This window comes from Strigops habroptila, chromosome 3, assembly GCF_004027225.2.
Source record: "Strigops habroptila isolate Jane chromosome 3, bStrHab1.2.pri, whole genome shotgun sequence".
In the NCBI taxonomy this organism is placed as follows: Eukaryota; Metazoa; Chordata; class Aves; order Psittaciformes; family Psittacidae; genus Strigops; species Strigops habroptila.
In genome coordinates, this window is record NC_044279.2 from 51,598,471 (window position 1) to 51,617,042 (window position 18,572).

General features: G+C 42.6%; 1 protein-coding gene across 1 annotated transcript in view; it reads right to left on the reverse strand.

Moving 5' to 3' along the window:
* Nucleotides 1-4,909: 4,909 nt before the first annotated feature.
* CCND2 (cyclin D2) overlaps nucleotides 4,910-18,572 on the reverse strand; it is a 35,323-nt gene continuing 21,660 nt past the window's right edge. Inside the window, exon 5 of the mRNA XM_030478939.1 lies at nucleotides 4,910-6,291. Coding sequence (XP_030334799.1) covers nucleotides 6,136-6,291 — 156 coding nt within the window. The 3' untranslated portion in view covers nucleotides 4,910-6,135. The remainder of the gene's footprint in view (nucleotides 6,292-18,572) is intronic.

Genomic DNA, 18,572 nt, shown 5'->3' on the forward strand with positions numbered 1-18,572 from the left:
GTGGCTACATAGTTGATGGACAAATTAAAAAATACAGCAATTGCAATAGAAATGGTTGAAAAGACTCCTTAAAACAAGCATTAAGGATACCTTCTTTGAAACACACAGGAGAATTCCCTGCTTAGAAAGATAAACTAGGCCCTACAGAAAGATTTTGAGAAATATCAAATAAAACATAACCTAACTCATATACTGAGATTGGAAACCACCAAGCAACGTGGTGGTTGTTTTTTCTGGAATCTCAGTGCAAAAGCTCTTTCCTTTGCCTTGGAAATTTTCTTACACACAAAAGTCAGTCCAGGATGCGGTTGTTTTAAAGCATGATTCTGCTATGTTGTCCCTCCTTAAAATCCTCAAGCTGTCCTTATGTAAAGTGTAGGATCATGATGGGCAGAAATTGTTTGCAGATGGTCAAGACGACGACAATACAAAATGATTTCACAGGCCACATAATAATGGAACTTAACCCTATTGTATGTGGCTTCTCTGCATTCAGCCAGATTTCTTTAAATGAGGGTAACAGGCTGTTGTCCAATTTATTTGTTTTAGCTTCTGTGCCTTATATCCACATATATTTACTTAAACAACAACAGAAAATCTCTTTTCTGCTAAATCTACATTTAGTAAAACCTCTTAAAAGAGCACATCCATGCAGTTCCTGGGGGACTGTCGGTGATGCTATAGTGAGAAAGGAGTCAATCCCCTAAAACCTGAAATTAGGCCGAGAAGTACCTCTTTGAGCTTTAAATCACAAACTGGAACGCACACAAGTTCCAGTTCTTCAAAGGCTCAAAGTTATGCCTATGAAATGCTGCAGATTGCAGGTCATGTTGCTAAATGGTGGCAAGAGGAACATGTGGACTTCTTATGCTTTAAAATCCATACCTTTGGTGTAATAGCCTGTAAACTATGAGGCTCACAGGTCACTTCGCAGGGAAGTCTTAAGAGACTTTGCCTAAATCCACAGTCCTGAGGTTATGTGATTGTGGCTTGATCTTCCGACTCACAGCCTCATGATTTAGTTTGTATTTCCTATCCCATCCATGATGTTTCTGTTTGTTCATATCTATTGATTTTGCTTATATGTTTCTTCACGTTTGTAACAAACATGAAGTTTTCCCTTTTGAGTATTTCTCCTCCCTGTTGATTACATCTTTTTTATTTTAGTTTTTTTGTTTGGATGGTTTTTTTTCTTGTTTTGTTTTGTTTTTGTTTTTTTTTTTGTTTGGGTTTTCTTGTTTGCTTGTTTTTTGGTTGGTTTTGGTTTTGGTTTTTTTTTCTTTCATTTCTCTTCTCTGGTTTTGGCTGTATCATTCACTTTATGATGGTGTTACTTTTTCCCCAGTGTGTCTGCCCAAACACCTCTCCATCCCTTACTGCCTCTTTGCTCTCCCCAGAGGTGCCCAAAGACCTGAAATTCAGTAGAAGATGGCAGTGGAGAAGGACAGACACTGTGGTCAGCCACGCACATCACACAGGAGGTTGGTCACTTCACAACAACAAACATCCACAAGCAGAAGACATGGAAGCAGGAGAGGGAGAGGGCGAGCATCCTGCCTCCTGGCCGCAGGCTGAGAAAGGAGACCCTGTGCTTGGAGGCTCAGTTCTTCCTGCTGGCTTCATCACAAAGCCCTCTCCTTTTATTCACAGTTTGCCCAAAGCTTATAGAAAGAAAAACAGCATAATTTTTTTGCAGTAGCATTTAAATGCAACAAGTAACTGACTGGAGATTTCAATAGTATTTCAATTAGTGGCAAAAACGTGCGCTCTGTGTACTTACGAGGACTTTTCCACCAGCTCAGTTTTATTTCCACAAACTGTTTAAATCCAGCAACTTACCATTTTTAGCACTTTGTTCTCCTTAAACCTCATGGGGTTATTTCATAGAAGAAACATGCCAGAACTTGCCTATCCAGTAGGCAATGTGCTATGTTTTAGAGGAAAACTGTTTCTGTGACTGCAACATTCAATAGTTTTATGTGCCTGCTAACACCATCTATCCAGATCAGGTGCTTTAGAATGCCATCTTCTTTTGCACCATTTTCACACTGAATGAATAAAACCAAGACAGACAAACTTAGGTCAAGGTGAGTTTATTGTCCATACTGCATACCTAATCCCGCCAAAACACTTTTCTTAGAACCATCTTTAAACTAGTCAAAACAACAGGTTATTAATAAAAATGACAACACTGAACAAAGAAGACCTTTTAAAAGGTAATCAAGACTACACTGTATCAGAGTCTTATCCATCGAAAACAACCTCGCGTACTTTCTAAATACTTTTGTTTACACTGATCATGTCTACTACCGCACTTTCTAGCATCCCCTGACCATATAAACATCCACACCTCTTAAAGAGCACATTGTGAGAGAATAAGGTTGGCTTGATATGGCATCACACTCAATAAAGAAAAAAAAATAGAGAAAAAAAAAAAAACCAAAAAACAAAGTTTGAGAACAGAAACTGTGCAACCGAGAGTGATTTCTGAGGTACATGAGAACATGGTAAGGAACATAGTGGAAAAAATCCAGTGGCCAGGTGGTTTGGTGAGTAATTGAGGGCCCTCCGATTATTCCAGCACAAATTATCGACGTTGAACTGGGGTTAATAGTATTTTTCTCTTTCACAAGCACGTTGGGGATGTAAATAAATAGATTATGAGGTGCTCCTACACTACAGTAATGTGAGGGAGGGGAAAATCATCAAAGTACCATCAATAGGAAGCTGGGAGAGAAATGCTCTTAGGAATTGTGCCAATTCTTTTGGCACTTGTAAAGGTATAATCAGCATGGTTTGTTTTTGAATTAATCAGTAGGAAGGTTTATGATTTCTACAGTTCAGGGGGGAAAAAATCTCACACCTCATTTACAATAATAGTATATGTAAATTTTTTTACCACCTGCTAAGCAGGAGCACTACGCAGTGTTTTTACTTTGATCGCTACTGTGTAAATGGTCAAGTTGTAGGTTTTCCAGACTTCAAATACAGTCTGCTTCTGAGTGTAACCAGGCGGTTAGTATCTTCTGAGTGCACTCTCAGCCCCGGTGGTGACCTACACAGACCCACCAGGTCCTTGCAAGGGACTGGGGCTCTGTTCCAGCACAACTTGCACCTCCAACCACTGTGCAAGGAGCCAACCTCAGTAGTGGACCTCACCCCCCTTGCTGGCAGCACTACTGAGCCCCAGAGGGATGATGTTGCACGAGGAGATTCCTACATGGCGCTGGGGCACTGCAGGAGGTGGGACCAAGAGCACGGGCAGGCACCCTAAGTATTACTTGCACCTACACTCAACTTACAGCATGGAGTGGAACAAACCATGCAAACATGATGGACACGGTGCCTACGGTTGCTGCAGGCAGCCGCGCTACAGCCCCAGTGCATGGAGAAATCATCCCACTGTCTGGGGACCTTCTGGCACACCTCCCTCTGAAGCCCCTTTTGCTAATGCAGGAGCACTGTCAGGGAATGATCTGATGTGTCACACGCTGTGTGCACCTCCCGAGTCCTCCTTCCACAACATTAACTATTGTTTTGTTCTCCAGAAGAGACACTGTTGCAGAACTTCAGCAGCTCCCAAGGTGGAACACGAAGGTGGTAGGTGATGGCAGTGATAACAAGGCTGTCCCCACCCCCAGTGTTGGGAAGCACGGACCTGCTCTGGCAAAGCCATCAGTGGAGAGTCAAAGTCAATGCATTTTTTCCACTATGAAAAAGATACCAAAGAAGACCAAAAGGGAGCCAGTGCCCCGGCTGCCTGCAAACCCCTCCCTGGAGCGGCCGGAGCGCGGGCCCCGGGACAAAACCAAGCTGTTGTGTTGTGAGGTATTGTGAAAATGGGAACCATTTCTGTTTTGTCCAGTAAACCTGAGGTAAGTATACCGTCTTTGCAGGATGTGATCAGGAAGGAAGGGAAGAGATAAAAAAAAAAAAAAAGAGAAGGAAAAAATAAAATAAAAAAAAAAATCATGAACACGCTATTAGGAAAAAAAAACAAACTGTACAGGGCATTTCCAGTAAATCAAAGAACTCATCATATCTCCACTTAACCATCTACTTCAGGATTTGAAATTTAAGCAGTAAAATAATATATTATAAAAATGTTTATAAAATAGCAGCACACTCAGTGAAACAATACAGCTAAGTACTGTTAATGTGAATAAGAATGAAACAAATCATAGCTTCTTAGCAGCGCAAAAAAAAAAAAAACCCAAACCAAAATGAAACCAAAAAACCCCCCAAAAACAAAAAAAAAACCAAAAAAACAACCCAACAAGACCTTAGAATCTTACTCCATTTTCTACCCTCATCTAGCCAAATACGGCTGAGTCCATTCATATAATATTCTTCGAAGTAGCATGTTCTTTCTGGATTTTTGTCTTAAAAATGCAAACATTAACATTTCAACCAACAGCTTCATACTGGATATTTGCAAACTGTTAATACAATTGTGCAAAAAAAAAAAAAAAGAAAAAAAAAAAGAAAACCAAGTTGCTCCAACTCCTTTCCCATCTAAATGACTCTTCATTACAGATGGAGCAGAAAAATAAATTCAAGTACGCTGAATACACCTTTGTAATCAAACTCCAAGTCGCACACCTTGATGTTTACCACTCGTGTCTTTTGCACCAGCAATTTTCTTTCATTGTCCATAGATAAGCATGCAGGTGGTATTAAGATCCTTCTGTGACACTGAACAATACAAATCGTCAGGCTTTTATCCGGAATGTCATGACAGGAATGTCATCGGAAGCAGGTGTTGGCATTTCCAGCAACACCGCAACTAACAAAGTACACCAGATACTGGAAAATATTGACTATAAAAAGCTATATGCTTTGCTTTTGTGACTTCTCTTTTTTTCTTTAGTTTTTCTTTTCTTTTTTCTCTTTTTTTCTTTTTTTTTTTTTTCCTTGGCAAAATCGTCATAAACCATCTCATTTAATCCCTTAGGAACAATTTTCAAAGTGCTTTTCGAATGAAATGGTTTACAAAAACGCTCACTGTGGATCAATAAAGTTAATGAAATGCTGAAAACGTGTGTGGGGCAGTGGGGGAAGGTGGGTAGCTGGAAGAGGGACCAAACCGAATCTCATCTTCTTTAACACAATGAGGTTATGTTAAAAATGAAGATGGACAGAGCATCATTTAAATGTCTTTACGGCCAAGCTAAGGAGCTGCCACAAGTTAACACTGACGTGAAGCATTAGCACTGTAAAGGAATATAATGCTTTTCACAGATGATCCACTGCATCTTGCAATCCAAAGGTCAGAGGTGGTCTGATTTAATTGGTGCATTCCCCCATCTAATGTGAACACTTGGTAACTTTGGCTTGGCCCACAGTTGGGTAATCGGAACTGCCCTTATGCCAAAGATGCTGCTGTGTTTAGAATGAGCCATTTCTGAAGGAAAAGTAGAAAAAGTCGAGAGGGGAAAGGGGGAAGTTAAAAAAAAACCCAAGAAAAATAAACAAAACCCAACAACAACAACAACAAAAAACCACCTGCTCTTCCGGCTGGCAAAATAAAGCATCTTCTTTCTTAGGTAGCAGCTACCACAGACAGCAAGAGTAAACAAAACTAACATACAGAGATCCAACAAACACTTCTGACTAATAACAGAGGTGACAGATCAGCAAATCTCTTCTGCATCCAAAATGGTTCAATTGCTTCAGGGATCTTTTCCCACTTTGCCCTAAACCCCTTATTCTATTGCTTTGCAATCTAGTCAAGCCATAAAACCGCACACACGATTCCTTTCTTAAATCTAAAAAAGGGGTGTATGCACTAGGTCATAATACACAGACAAGTATACTCTACTTTGTTCCCACAAATGCAGGCTTACATTTATCTAGCTACTTCGTATGCTTTTATAAGCATTTAATATCACTGATACATAATCAAATAGCAATTACCAAATATATTGTGGGATTCCCTTCTGTAGAACATCACAGGCACCAAATGCTTTTTTTTAATTTTCATTATTCAGTTTTTGTATTTTTTTTTTTTTTTTTACCTAAAAGAGCTTTAAATACGTTCTATGTGGGAGCAGATTAAAAAAAAAAATCACTCTAAAAATAATAACAAAAATAGAAGGGCTGGGGGAGCAAGCGTGACTTTCTGTGCTGATGTCCTCACAGGTTGATGTCTCTCACATCTGTGGGAGTGCTGGCCTGGTCCAGTTCGTCCACCGTCTTAGAAGGATTGCTTTGCTGTTGCTGCTGCCGGACTTGACTAAGGCTGTTTACTAGCACCGCCTCGATCTGTTCTTGACAAGCTTTAAGGCAGTCCTAGAGAGCAGAAAGCAAACGGATCTGTTAGTGGAGAGCGCAGCCCTGCGGAAGAAGACTCAGAGGTGTTGGTTGATGAGAAATTGAACATGACCTGGCTTCAGTGTGCGCTTGCAGCCCAGAAACAAACTTTGTCCTGGGCTGCATTAGGAGTGTGACCAGCAGGTCAAGGGAGGTGATTCTCCTCCTCTGCTCTCGTGAGGCCCCACTTGGAGCACTGTGTGCAGTTCTGGTGTCCTCCATGTTAAGGACATGGAGCTGTTGGAGCAAGTCCAGAGAAGGACCATGAGGATGATCAGGGGTCTGGAGCACCTCCTGTATGAAGACAGGCTGAGAAAGTTGGGGCTGTTAAGCCTAGAGAAGAGAAGGCTGCGTGGAGGCCTCATAGCAGCCTTCCAGTATCTGAAGGGGGCCTACAAGGATACTGGGGAAGGACTCTTCATCAGGGACGGTAGTGACAGGACAAGGGCTAATGTGTTCAAACTTAGACAGGGGAAGTTTACATTAGATATAAGGAAGAAGTTCTTTACTGTGAGGGTGGTGAGGCACTGGAACAGGTTGCCCAAAGCAGTGGTAAATGCTCCATCTCTGGCAGTGTTCAAGGCCAGGTTGGACAGAGCCTTGGGCGACATGGTTTAGTGTGAGGTGCCCCTGCCCATGGCAGGGGGGTTGGAACTTGATGATCTTAAGGTCCTTTCCAACCTAAACCGTTCCATGATTCAATACTAGAAAAATACGTAAGTCAAAAACATGCAACCAAGTCTCCAAGACCACTACATTACAAATTATACTTCATAACACTTGGAGAAAGAGCAGCATACAGCATAGCAACACCGATTTTGGAACTCTGTAGGAATCCCGTTATAAAACATGAAGTAGAAACAAACAAATGCAAAGTATTCAATACATTTAAACCAGACACAGAGATGAAGAAGATGACTATTAAAATATTACGGGATGTTCCCCATTCTTGATAATACATTGGAAGACCAAATAATATGGTTATTTAAAAAAAAAACAAGTGTGAGAAAACATTGACAAAGACTTGGTTATAACAGAAACTGAAAAATAAAACTCAAGCAGTAACTGTATAAACACGACGCCAATCACCTGCAGTGTGTTGGGACTGTGAGAGTATCACTGTGTAAGGCACTGAGTAAGGTGTGCAGGTGGTGCTACAATAAACGTGGGTTTTCTCCTAAAGGCAGCCTTTCTACAACACTGGAAAAGGTACCAGTATTGTAAATCCACTGATGCCTCTGTCTCCCTAAGAGCTGGGTCTCTCCCAAAAGCTTCAGGCAGTGGGAAAACACAGGTTTTGGTAGCAGTTTTACAGCAGAGTATTTTAACCAGAGCCCTGGCAGCATCTGACAGGGGCGGTGAGAACCATTCCCACTTTCAGGCACGGAAGCTGAAGACAAGAGCTGGGCACTGACCTCCACGGGCTTCCATGGGCACTTGTGTCAGTCCAGGAACCCAGTATGGGGTATGACTACAAAGCTGCAGAGCTGAGCTGTGACCAACACTCCCCACTTTCTCTACACAATACCAGGTTATTGAGGCAAGTTTGAAATATTCATGTATGGAGGTTTGATTTATCATCCTAGCCACGCTCAGAGAACACATCAAATGCAGAGTATCTGGTAAATGCTGATGACATTTACGTTTGTGATGGGCACAATCAGCCATGGTGGGTCACAAACACTCATTTTTCTTGGCTACTACCCAGCTGCTGCTAGCTGCAAAATCATGTCCTCTCCTTGTCAAACTGCCCTACTTAATATAATGAAGCATCCCAACCTTTCTCTGAAGGTGCATCTGCCAACAGGAGGCTGTGAAGGATGGCTTTTCAAACTGTCCCAGGAAAAAGGACATGGATGAGATTAGAGCCAGCTGTATTAGAGACAAAAATATTCACAGTGATGTGGATGATACGAGCTAAAGCCAGAGTGAGTTGTCATCAAAATGTCTGGAGTGTCTGGGCTACTTGCGTACAATCTGACTCAGAAGTTTGTTCCCTCAGCTTGGTGAGTAACACCACAGTGAAACAGAGTACAACATGAAAAACCTCTGCTGCAATACTGTGGGCAGACTGAGCCTTCCCCATGTTCACCTTTTGTCCCAAAAGCCAGGGACTGTGGGACTATCCTTGAAAAAGGATCTGTGGTCAAGTTAACTGGCTTGCAGCTATACTGTACCTACCCCAACACAGCTCCACTGTAAGCAATGCTTTTCACTGCGAGCAGCTTTCCCAAGTCTCAGTCACTGGAGCTAAACTTTCCCACGCTTTGCCCTCTGCCTCAGGCTGGCGTTTTATGGAAGGGGAGAAACCACAACAAAAAAAGTGCTGCTGTGTCCAAGGAAAGGGTTAAGGAAAGCAGGTGATTTAACCAACATTAGCCATAGTTTCCAATGGCTGTATTTTTTGGAGAAGATTAGAATTTGGCATAGCACATGGTGGGGGGTCAGATACCTTTGGATATCCTCAAGAAATGCAGCCCAAGGTCAGTGAAGATACATGTCTCAGTAAACTACATACTGCATTCATTCAGAACCCTTGTGGTTGAGGGCCTGTGCTTTGGAGGAAGGCAACCACCATCCCTGTCTGCATCTAAGCCCAGCTGAGCACAGGAGGGTCCTTGCAGGGGAGGAGCTCCCTGCCAGCCCAGGCACTCACATTTCCCTCCTCTGGAAACCAGGTTAGAGGAAAAATGGTGCCATACTATGGGTGCAGAGTCAGAATATAAATGAAGTGTAATGTCAAAGGAAGCTGGGTCATGGAGGGTTTGCTTAAGATGGCCTGGGGAGCACTGAACACTGAATTCATGTGACTGGCTGTAGGCTCCTCATCTCATGGACCACTGCACTCTGCTGCTGAGCTCCCGCAGGCACCAGTATAACCCACAATACAGAAATGGAGTGCTGCAACCTGCTCTTGGTTGCACCAGTCCTTGCCTGTGCACTGGAATGACTCCTGCACCAGATGTAGTGCAGAGATCACCCCAAGCTCTTTGTAGCCACCTCCAGGTCATGCCCTGATTTCTGTCACTCCTGTAATTCATCCTGATGCTCTGTGAGCAAGGATGATGCTCTCAGAGGATCAGAGGTATCTCATGGCCACCACCACTGCATTGCCACAGCTGGTGCATAACCACAACCACGTGCAACCAGTGAATAACCCTGCAGCTCAGAACCTGAAATGTCAAGTCGGCTCAGTGGGATGCATACACTGTTGGCGTACTAAAGAAATTACGACCACCATTACCAAACACATGGTTCACACATTGGCTTCATCACAGCAGGAGTTTGATGGAGAAGGGTACACCTAAACCCAGGCCTCCCAGAACTGCCTGTCCCTGCCTGCACTCCCTGCTAGACTCCCACCCCTGGAGAGAAGGGAAGCTTTAGCATTTAACGTATTGGGAATGGAGTCAGAAGCCTCAGCAGTCAGACACTGAGGCAAATGCCTTTTGAAGACGCAACAAAATGTGAGCACAGTGGGTCTTCTGGTGATGAAATCAAGATAAGCAAAATTCCGCACCTCACAAGGTTCTTCCTTTCCTTTTAGCAAAAGGTAAGGAGAAGGGCTTCTTTGTCTGACACCACCTTCCTGCTGCTGCTGGCAAAGCTTTTTTTTTAAGGTAAGAACAGGTACTTTTGTTTAACTGGGTAAACATTGGGTTTGGGGATTTTTTTACTTTTTTTTTTTTTTTAATAGCTGAGGCTTGCTCTTACACTATTGGGAGCTTAGTGATTTCCTAATACTGGAATTGCTTGTTTAACGATGGGAACGGGACAAATTCCTCGGCCTTTCTCCCAGAGTACCTATCTGGCAAAAGCTCAGATCAAGAAAATCTCCCATTATTAGCTTGGGCGTGTTTTAGGTGCATTGTAAGCATTCACCTGTTTGTGAGAGGGCAATGGCAACAAGCCACTTCAAGGGTCAAGGCATTTTCAAATGGAAGAGCTGGGCACCAGTTTGGAAACTCTTGTAACAGACTACACTCATAAAGCACTTTTTTTTTTGGGGGGGGGGGGGAGGGAATGATAAGACTTCTTTTAAAGCACAGTGGTGCACAATTTCAAACTAGTATGTCCTTCTGAAAAGAGGCCAGATTTTTTACAGGCAGCTTCAGACTGTAGAGCTTAATGAGGCAATTTCCTTGCAGCCAGCTTTGGGGAAGGAAGGGTGGTGACACGTGGAACATAAGGCTTGAGCATTTGGAGCCAACTCTGTCTGTTTCTAAACACCCCTATATATGATCATCTACACTGTTATTATACAAACTTCTGATGGTCAATATGATGCTTCACTGAATGTATGATGAGGCTAAAATCTCTAGGTAATCCAACAGAGAAATGGGTCATTTCTGACATCTTCATTTTGTACATAAAACAAATGAAGGCGCCCAGACTGGAATTGTCACACTTTTCATGGATTTTATTTCATATGGGGATCCACAGGCTACTGATGTATTTTTTCTGTTATGTGTCAGCTCTGGTCCACACTTACATTTTGAACTTTAAATAATATACCACCGAATTCTTTAAAATAAAGATCACTGTGGTAAAATAACCAGCATATTGCATTCAGCATGAAAGAGCTTCCCAAAAAACTGCTGCTATTTGAATACTAAAACTCAGGGGTTTATTAGTCCAAGTAATACATTCTATTTAATTAGTCTTGTCTATGAACCATCTATCCAGGAGCTGAAATTGCCTGGCCAGCACAAACCAAAAATGGTGACACTTTTATTTTTCAGGTTGTCAAATTCTACTAACAAAATCTATTAAGGTAAAAAACCTAATGCCAGATTCACGAGTGAACCTCAGATGTGCAGCAAAAGGAGCTGGAACACACCAGCAGATGCAGCCTAAACTCTCCAGTACTGACGACAGAGATACAAAAAACTCATCCACCTGAGGCTGTGGCTGTGCAATAGTTAATTCTGGCTCTGCCATTATCCCATCAGCCAGCCAGCCTGGTTTGCTGGAGATCATGCACAGGCCCACACCACCATTTCTGCCGTGGTATTCAGGTCACACGGTGGGTTTTTACTCACCATGGTAGCTGCAGGACAACAGATGATCCCTGGCACAGCACAGTGCCAGAGTGCTGTGGACAGATTTCAGCAACGTGCTTTATGCCAGATGAGATGCCAACTAAACCTGTCAATGGCTTTTTTAATAAACTGGAATTGGCAGAAGGAGCTTATCTCTGGTCAACATGACACACGAGCAAAGTGCCTGTACTCTTCTATGAAAAATCATAAATCCACATTTGCTGTGCACTCGAACCACTGTCTCAGCCCGCAACTAGCTCTAAGACCCGTGAAGTACACCATCTGGATGGTCACCTCATGGGTGAAAGGAAAAAAAATGAGCTCATTTTGAGTATCTTATCAGCCCAACTGTCATTGTGTGATACAGCAAGTGGCTTATTTTGTAGATAGGGCTACCACTTCTGTTTCATAGAATCATTTGGGTTGGAAAAGACCTTTAAGATCATCGAGGCCAACAGTTAACCTTGCACTGCAAGGCCACCACTGAACCATGCCCCTAAGTGCCACATCTACACATCTTTTAAATACCTCCAGGGATGGGGAGTTCAGTTTGCTTCACAGGAACTTTCTCTCCATCCAAAGTTAAGTGACACAACACAAAAAGTACAAAAAACCAATCAGGACAAGCAGCCTGCCCTTCCATGACACAGTGTTTTTATCCTCTCCAAGCTTCATGGAGATTCTCTGCATGTGTACATAGTTTACTGGTGGACTTTCATTTTGCAAGCTGCAGATGGCACTGACAAGAGAAAATTAAAGCTCAAACAAAAATATAAAACTATGAATTGCACTATTTTCAGCAAATCTTCCTTGAAAGAACCCTATAACGCACTGAAGTAACAGCCCCAGATTTTGCAATATAGGGACTGAGCCATTCCTCCAGAATACTGTAGGGTTGTCTTTGTTGTTTTTATAAAGAAGGTTCTTAAGTGTGTGTCACATGGATCAACTTCCCCATTCTTCTATATGGTCTAGTAGTTTTAATGGTTAAAATAGTTCAGGTACTTTCCATTCCATAGTTTTATTTTTACTTCAGCATGTACAGAACTAAAAAGGCAGTAACTTTTAATTAACTTTTGGGTTTCTTTTTTGGTTTTTTTTTTTGGTGAAACTTTATCATCCCTTGGTGATTTTACTAGCACACTCAAAATGAATTTGAAGGAAAAGAAACGCTTTTCTGTGTCTAATGAGGAGTACCCTCATGGCTGTGATGGAAATGCTGGCAGTGAAAATGACTGGAAAGAGGAATCAGTAGGATCTACTTATTCAAGCCAATAATAACTGAGGATTTCAATACCCATTCATGACAATTTTGATACAATGCACAAGCACTAGGAAAGGTCCTGCAGAACATGATACATAATTCATTTTCTTGAACTTTTCAACACCTCTATAATATATATACCCTATAATGCCCCCCAGCTTCCAGTTTCAAACTAATGTTCACAATACTAGTAACTTGGCTTGAGTTTCTGCCATAGACTTATTTAGCCATTTTCAAGTTTTCCCTGACATCCCATCTAAACTGAAGCTGATAGATGGTATCTTTTGGATGACAATGGTCTCTGCATCAGATCCTGCAGTGAGTAGCGGTACACCACCTTCTCCACAAAGAAAAAGATCACTCCTCTGCAGTCCTGACAGTAGAGGACTGTCACAAGAAGGTAAATTATTTCAGCCATGCATCTTTTATCTCCTCCTCCATTTTGAATCAATCCGGTTTCTGTGACCACAAGGGGACTGCAGCACTGTATTTATTGCAACTATTCCCACCATGATGACTGCTCTAAACCAGATTTAAACCACCAGATTCATTTCACAGCCAAGCAGAGCCTCTAAATGATAGCACACCCCAGGATCCATATGGGTCATGTAACACCCAGGTTTGCCAGACCTTGTGCTCCTTGTGGCAGCAACCACCACAGCTTCAGCACTCACTGGCTCCAGCAGGCAGGGAGGCATGGCGTGCAGAAGCAACAAACTTAGCTTTAGCCTCTTCCACAGCACTTTTTGTGTTGTGATTTTTATATTCCCCTTTTGCATCTCAGTTTTGGTATGCTTGGGAGAAGAAACAATAAAGGTTACCCCAGCAAGCTTCCTAATCTTCGTTTATCAAAACTAAATTTAGGGAAACATTTGCATACTTGGAAACTGATCTGAGCCTTGCAGCCACCCAGCTTTTGCCCATCCAAGATGGCACTCATTTGGGAATACCAGTGTCCAGAGAAAATGCATTATGGCTGTATTTAAGGAAGAAACCAAAGACTGCAAAACTACTGTTTAACAAGGTTTCATTTTAGTTTTGTTTAATTTAAGTATCACTTAGCCCTTGACAAGATCTTAGCTTTATGGTGAGGTGTTGTGCATCAGCAACCACAAAATAATAAGGCCAAAATAATATAGGCCAGCATCAGCTAAAGCCTAGACAGCTAAACAGGTTTGATCAGACCAGTGAGAAACGCCTGAAGGTAGGCAACCTTCTCAGAGCCCTACCTGGGATGTACAGCTGCCAAGAGCTCAGCCTGGTAACTCAAAGGAAGTTGGCAGGGATCAGCATGAATGCTATTGCCACCCCAGTCCAAGCTGTGCTGAGCTCAAGCCAATGGCAATGCAGAATCATAGAACCATAGAATGGTTTAGGTTGCAAAGGACCTTAAGACCATCTAGTTCCAACCCCCTGCCATGGGCAGGGACACCTCACACTAGACCACGTCGCCCAAGGCTCTGTCCAACCTGGCCTTGAACACTGCCAAGGACGGAGCATTCACAACTTCCTTGGGCAGCCTGCTCCAGTGCCTCACCACCCTCACAGTAAAGAACTTCTTCCTTATATCTAACCTGAACTTCCCCTGTTTAGGTCTGAACCCATCAGCCCTTGTCCTATTGCTTGAGTCCTTGATGAAGAGTCCTTGTTCAGCATCCTTGTCATGAAACCCTTTGCAATTCCAAGGCTGAGGACAATCCTGCTCAGTGACCGAGTGGGTCATTTCTCAAGGGCTGTCAAAAGCCTAACTGCAACTCTACTCTCCTTTACAACCAGCAGCAGAAGAGTAACAGTAGGGCTGTTGTTATATATAACATATCCATACAAACAATACAAAATACTGAGCTATAAGTCTACCAGATACCTCTTGATGCTCCTGCATTTCCTGAGCTGATCAGATTTAGGAGCTTGGATCCAAACCTTGGGTTCTTTGCTGAGTGCTTAGGGTCCCAAAGCTGGCAAAGCTGCAAGAGCTTTTTGGCATTTTTGTATTAAAGGGTGGTTGATTTTCCACATATACATTTAATTACTTCACAAATAACTGTTAAAGCCACTGATCTCTTCCTCTTTCTTAAAAGTTAAAATTGCAAAATGGAAACCAGAAAAGGACTTTTTTTAGGTGCGGGACCTGGTATGATAAATGGAAAGGATGCTGGAGATATCTAAAGTGACAATACTGTTCACCAGTCATGTATGCATTGCTTGGATAATCTAAGAAAGCACCAATCAGACATGCATTAAAGAGTCAGGATTTACGTAAATTCGAGCATGGAATGTGTCATCTGTACTCCTAAATACAAAAGGCAGCAGGATTCCTTCGCTAGTTCACATTTAAGCCCCAATTCAAACCTCTCCAAAGCACATGCTTCACTGTTGACATAAACAGGGATTCCTTCCCAAAGCGGGGCCTTCGTGTGCCGAGTGCTGGCCTTTAGCTCGCCGGCATTCTCCAAAACAAGAGCCTGAAAAGCTGCTGTGGGAATATCATGCCCATTTACTACATTTACCGGATCTCAGTGATCTCACATCTAATGGACGCAGTTTAAAAACAGAAATATTTTCCCTCCTAAATGTCTATTTTTGCTACTGTAACAAAGAGCATCTATTACACATAAGTGTCTATGTCTCTGTTTTTCCATCTGCAAGTACAGAAAATAGTAACTTGCTGTTCCAGAGGGCATTTCATGAAGACTAGTGAGGACATCCCACTTTAAAAAGAACAATATAAAAAAAAATCTTATCTATGCCAGAATTTCTCCACTTGCTATTGCTACATTATTGTACTAATGCAATATGTACGATGACTAACACTAAGCATCTGAAAGATGGCACATTTTTCTCTGCATTTTTTTTTTTTTTTGTCTTTTAAGCACTTTCAACAGTGTACTTTTTAGATTCAGTTCCACTGTTTGCTTCCACAGTCAGTTTGTGTTTCCTGTTGGTCGTGTGGGTATTTCTCATAGCAACAGGAGAGAACAATGTTTTCAGAACTGGAAAAAGTGAGAGTAAAGCCAAAACACTGGCAGGGTGATCCAGGGGCAGATGCCATGCTTGAAATTATACTCCCTGCTTAATGTGACTCGGGATTTCATAGAATCAACTCAGTAGGAAAAGACCTTTAAAATCATCAAGTCCAACCATTACCCCAGGACTGCCAAGACCATCACTAAATCACATCACAAGTTGATTATCTCTAACAGGTATACTTAACAACTGTGAAAAGCTGTGAATTTACCCTGCTGTAAGAGATCCTGAGAATGTTCATTGAAAAGGGGGATTTGATAAAAGCTGTGACAACCCGGCTGCGTTGTAAAAAGCCCAATGAACGGAGCAAGGATTCCCTGTTGGACGTTGGGGGCAAGTCTCTGACCAGAGCAGTGCCGGGCCATGAGCGGCTCTGGCAGCAGCGCCTGGGCTGTGGAGCCGGTTCCTCTGGGGCCTGGCTTCCTCAGCGCGCCAGCCCAGGCTGTATTTATGAATGGATGTGACGGAACTCCACCATGAGCCCGCGGTGTAACTGCATCACCCCATTGTTGCTACACACGCACAGCACTCACTGGGGAACAAAAAGCTGAATGAAGTGGAGCAGCTGCCAACTCAGGCAAAGACAACTTAGGAAACTATCTCATTCTTCCTTTCTTTTGGAGGCTATTTTGTCTGTTGTTTCCTTGCATACAAAATACGGTCTGCAACAAATAAGGCAGGATAAGATACAGCGAGTCCTGTTACTTGGTTCCAAAACCACAGACCATAAATACTACAAAGGAGGGGATAAATGGTGTATGTGCTGTAGGGACAATGTTCAAATGGTATCCATTCAAGATAGATTTCCATGATTTTATCCTGCAGCTCAACAGAAACATAATTCTTGAGCACGGTGGTTCTGAACATCGTTTCCATGCAGAAATTTGCAGGGATCTTTATGAAGGGACTTTTCAGACCTTGGGGGGAAAAAAATAATCCCAGTGCTGACATACGTAGCATATTTAAGTGCAGATATTTTATACGCCATTTATTATGGATCCAGTCTTCAGGACAGCCTGACTCCACATTTGCAAGGGCTCAGAGCCAGCTGTTTTGATAAGACTTTAAGAAAAGTTTGGTTCCTTTTTTCTTTCTACCTCAGGCCCTTAAATATTCTTTGGATTTTCAAAACCACTCAATACACACCGATTTCCATCTGGAAACACATGTTCAAAAAGGACTTGTGCCTGAATACAAGCCTTCGTGTTAGGTCTGCCTGAAAACCTTGCTCCTGCTGCTCATACTGGGGAGGATAACTCCTTTTGTCATCAGGATGGAACTTTGAGAGCTGGGCTCTAGGAAGAAGATGCTCCTGACATGCACATACAACTCTCACTACCACACAGAGTGAAACTGGCCAGCCTTTCTGGCAGCTATGGTGACACAGAGTTTACTACACAAACAGCAACTATCCAGCTTAATCTGGGATCTAACCTTGCTGGCTTTTGTCAATGATGGAAGCCTGACCACATTTTTAAAATGAGATAATCGTTTCTATGTTTCAGTGCATTCAGCCTCACAGAAAGAGGTTGGAAGGGACTTCTGAACGTCACCTAACACAACCTTCTGCTTAAAATACGATTAAGTATATAAAACTTCGTTGCGTGCCTGATTTTTACTGACTTTAGCCTACAGAATTCTGGTCCAAGGTGCTTTGTAACAGGTAAAGACCTCATCTATTTACTCCACCAATAGTTTCTTGAGCTCCTCAGAAAACTGAAAGTACTTCTCCTCCATGAGGAGATCTGGGGTACCAGAGAATGGAAGGGAACAGGACAGACTCAAGGGAGATGCAAGCAGTAACCAGGCCAGGGCATGCTTACCCGGCACATGATTTACGAGAACACTCACAGGCATGGCTAGAGAGGGGATTTCCAGGCGCATGGCTAGCCATATACTGAACACTGGCTGCTCTTCCAGGAAGGGAGGAGGCAGATTTGCCCTAGAGAGGTCTGTGGCAAAGCAGAATATTGATTGCAAGGTCTTAAATTGTGCCCTACCCATTCAGTTATCCTTCCTTACATCCCGTAATTGTACACGGCAGGGATGCTTGTATCCTCCTGAAGCATCTGGCTCCATCAGGGACAGGATACTGAGCGCACTGGAGTGCTTGTCTGGGATGCTATGGAAATTCCTGACTTCCTGAGTTATTTATTTTCCCATTCAATGACCCACCAAGAGATTCACAGGGAGCTCAGCAGGTTCCTGTGAGTAGGTCTGTTAACTCTTTGCCCACCAGCCTCTACTCTCCTCTTCAAGCAACACAAAGGAAATGTTCCCACCCTCTGGCAGCAAAACAGATCAGAACACGCAATTCCCCATCCTGCAGAGCTGTGTGTAGCCATGTGAAACTAACTCTTAATGACTCTTTGGGACAATAATAATCAGAAAAAGCAATTCAGATATACCATGCAGGGCTACTTTCACTACCCATAAGGCTGCTGAGCTTCTCTGCTTCTCCAAGAGGAGCTCCCTGGTGTTTATTTTGGTAGATGGAAGGAATAATGAAACTGAGATGTGCATGGCCTTGTTCTCACTGTCTCTTAAGACTGTGATTCAACCTTCAGCAAATGGCCCAGGGCACTGTTTATCAGAAATACTGTTATCGCTAGAATGACACTGGGAGGATGCCATGTACTATCTCGTGTAAAGTCTGGAGCGCTGCTTTGGATTCACACAAGGATAGCTGATACCACTGTGTTTTTGAAAGAAATACTCGTGTGTTGGTTGTTTGCTTACCCAACAGCTGGGTTCTAAATTAAATGCTGTTTATTAGTAACATATTTTTGGTCTAATTCTTAATGAAACATCCATTAAAAACATTATAGCACTAAATGCCAAACTCCAGTCTCAGTTACACCAGTGTAAATCTTAAATAACTCCATTGATTTCAGACTCCTGGTTTCTGTGGCTATTTCCCAGCACACTCA